General features: G+C 45.0%; 1 protein-coding gene across 1 annotated transcript; it reads left to right on the top strand.

The window, feature by feature from the left end:
* The first annotated feature begins 560 nt into the window (after positions 1-560).
* On the top strand, positions 561-2930 carry LOC308403234 (zinc-binding protein A33-like). The gene is made up of 2 exons (XM_080892504.1): positions 561-638; positions 740-2930. Exon 2 carries the CDS (start codon positions 757-759, stop codon positions 2143-2145), a length of 1389 nt encoding a protein of 462 aa, XP_080748630.1. The 5' UTR covers positions 561-638; positions 740-756; the 3' UTR covers positions 2146-2930.
* Positions 2931-3452: the final 522 nt, after the last annotated feature.

Genomic DNA, 3452 nt, shown 5'->3' with positions numbered 1-3452 from the left:
AACTGGGATACAGCCATGGTCTTCTTTTGTGTCTTTGTTTGTTTTTCTTGCCTCAGCTTTTGGGTTCAGACTCTATTATATCCCAGTCTTTTTCATGTTTTCTGTACTTTTAGAGTTTGGAAGCTTTTTCTTTGTTGTCACTTGTGAAATTCAGGGATGTGTAATATTATGATCTTAAACTTCCTTTTCTCATGTCTGTGGAAAAATGTAATCGCAGAGAAAAAGCTGTCGTAATAAAGGCCTACATGGGGCAGCTTATCGTCACCCATCAGTATCAGCTGTGCTTCTGGTATTGCATCACACACTCACTTTCTCACAGCGGTGCTGAACAGCGCTTTGTTTTAGGCTCATGAATCTCTTCATGTCCAGACCTGCACCTGAACAGAAACTTGCTCTGCAGTTTTAGACCTGTTGGCAGTTTTGGAAACTGATTCTCTGGAATGACTCAACTACAACTTACAGTTGAAGCAACAGCATTCGTAATCAAGCTCCACCCCTCACCTGAGACACACCAAGTTTCCTCTCGCTCGCAGCGGGACAGTCAGACTGAACATCAGACCAGCAGCTTCCTCTGGCGAGTCCAGCGTCAGGACACAAACAACACTGCTGCTTCTGGCTGCCGACGCTCCACACTGAAGGTTAGTTTGACTGAAAACACGACTCACAGGAAGCTTCAGTGAAGGCAGCAGAGGAGGGACGGGAGTCACGCCTGACTGTAGTGCCTGTCTGCTGCTTCCAGCTTCACCCGGAGACTCCATGGCTGCCAGATCAGATCTTTGCTGTCCAGTTTGTCTGGACATCTTCAAAGAGCCGGTTCTTCTGCCGTGCAGCCACAGCTTCTGTAAGGACTGTCTGGACAGCTGGTGGAGAGAAAACCCAGCACGCGACTGTCCAGTCTGTCAGAAACAATCTACAATGCACGATCCACCGTGTAACCTTGCTCTGAAGAACCTGTGTGAGACGTTCATAGAAGAGAGAAATCAGATAACTCCGGAGGATCTCTGCAGTCTGCACTCTGAGAAACTCAGTCTCTTCTGTCTGGACCATCAGGAGCTAGTGTGTGTGGTCTGCGGCACTTCGGACAAACACAGCGACCACAAGTTCAAGCCCATCGATAAAGCTGCACAACAACACAAGAATGACCTTCAGGAAACTGTGGAAGCTTTAAAGCAGAAGTTAAAGGTCTGTGAAGAAGTCCAGGTGAACTTTGATCAAACAGCAGGACACATTAAGGCCCAGGCCCGACGCACAGAGAGGAAGATTAGGGAGCAGTTTAAGAAGCTTCACCAGTTTCTAGCAGAGGAAGAGGAGGCCAGGCTGACCGTGCTGTGGGAGGAAGAGGAGCAGAAGAGCTGGATGATGAAGGAGAAGATGGAGGCTCTGAGCAGAGAGATAGCAGCTCTTTCAGACACAATCAGAGCCACAGAGGAGGAGCTGAGAGCTGAAGACGTCTCATTCCTGCACAACTACAAGGCTGTGGTGGAAAGAGCCCAGCACTGCCCCCTGCTGGATGATCCACAGCTGCCCCCGGGAGCTCTGATAGACCAGGCCAAACACCTGGGCAACCTGACCTTCAGCATCTGGAATAACATGAAGTATATGGTCTCCTACACTCCTCTGATCCTGAACCCAAACACTGCCCATCCGGGACTGATCCTGTATGAAGGTCTGACCACCATGAGGGTTGGAGACCGGCAGCAGCTCCCGGATAATCCAGAGAGGTTTGATCATCTCTACTTTGCCCTGAGCTCTCAGGGCTTTGATTCAGGGAAGCACAGCTGGGATGTTGAGGTTGGAGATAACAGAGGTTGGTCACTGGGCGTGTTAGCAGAGTCTGACCAGAGGAAGGGAAACATACGGTCTGGACTGTGGGGACTGGGATACAGTCAAGGTCAGTACTATGCAGGATCATCAGCAGATCCAGAAGCTGCTCTCTCGGTGAACAAGAAGTACAAGAGGATCAGACTGAATCTGGACTGGACCAAAGGAAAGCTGTCGTTCTCTGACGCTGACACCGGCAAACACATACACACCTTCACACACACTTGCAGTGAAAAAGTGTTTCCATTCTTTGCCACTGTGATTAAATACCCCATTAAGCTGTTACCAGTAAAGTTCTCACTGTTAGTGAAGCAGAACATTTAGACACAAACAGGAAGATCATTTCTAAAATGTTGGATTGCTGCATTATTGTGTCACTTCCTGTTCCTGATACTAAGTGCAGGGATGCTTTTCTGCAGTTTAATCTGTATAGGTTGTTTAATTGCAAACCTTTGAGAACAACTTATTTCGTAGCGTAATCTTCACATGCTTTTTCTGAATCACCTGCAAATTATATCCATAGTATTCAATCATTGTCTCTTTAGGGATTTGCTAGCTTAGCGTAGCTATGAGCTCAGATCTCAGTCACTAGCAGCATGGTTTCTGCATGTGTGTCAGAGGTTTATACTGGATAGCAAACAATAACAGAAACAAAGTTAAATCAACATGGAAATCACAAACTGATGATCAACAGGAAATACATTTTATTTACTCTGGCAACTTTAATATAATAGAATCAACATTGAAACAATGTCGACATCACTACTAAAGATCAACAGGATATCAGCGGTGTTTCATCTTATGGTAAACAGAACAAAGCACTTCAGAATATTGCATCTACTTATCTGATGTCATGATATACCGTATTTTCCACACTATAAAGCGCACTTAAAATCCTTTAATTTCCTCAAAAATCGACAGTTCGCCTTATGTATGAATCTTGGTTGTGCTTACTGACCTCGAACCGATTTTATGTGCTACACGGCGCTCAAAAATCTGTCAAAAATGTTTTAGTGTGACTTTGGTAGCTACGAAGCCGCACCGCTTGATGGATTGTTGGAGCATTACAGCTACCGTAGTCAGGAGCCTCGTGGAGGAATCTGGGTCCTAAACTCCATCTGTTTCAGGTCCCAAAGTCAAACGAACACTGCAGCATCACTGAGACTTAAAAACTGTCTAAATTCTTTCATCTTTGATAAATGATCAGTGTTGCTGCTTTACCAGGTGTAACAATCAAGTTTAACATCCAGGCATCCATGAAAACAGGATTTATTAAATTCAGCGGAGTTAGAAGTTAGCAGGAAGCTAGCTCGCTAGTTTCCACCTAAACATGATATAGCATGTTCTGACTGAGAGATTTCTGAAACATTCAAACGTACAGCTCTGCTATCACTTCCAACATAAATGAAGACAGAAAACTAAACAGCAGTGATGTTTGTAGGGTTACTGAAGTTGGGCTAGCTGGTATATAATGATGTGCTACGTGCTCGCTAGCGACACAGCTATGTTAGCATAACATAAACAGTGAAGCTGGAGGATGAACGCTAACTTTTTTGAAGTGGATTAAGCAAGAAGAATGAGTTGAGTAAAGTTTGACTTATCTGACTGTTTAGTTTTGCTTAATGCGCCTT

This window comes from Rhamphochromis sp. 'chilingali', assembly GCF_963969265.1.
Source record: "Rhamphochromis sp. 'chilingali' genome assembly, chromosome: 9".
NCBI classification, from domain to species: Eukaryota; Metazoa; Chordata; class Actinopteri; order Cichliformes; family Cichlidae; genus Rhamphochromis; species Rhamphochromis sp. 'chilingali'.
This window is presented reverse-complemented; position numbering and strand designations above follow the sequence as displayed.

Bases quoted from the DNA above. Each gene is read 5' to 3' on its own strand.
- LOC308403234 (XM_080892504.1), top strand. From the start codon at position 757: ATGGCTGCCAGATCAGATCTTTGCTGTCCAGTTTGTCTGGACATCTTC.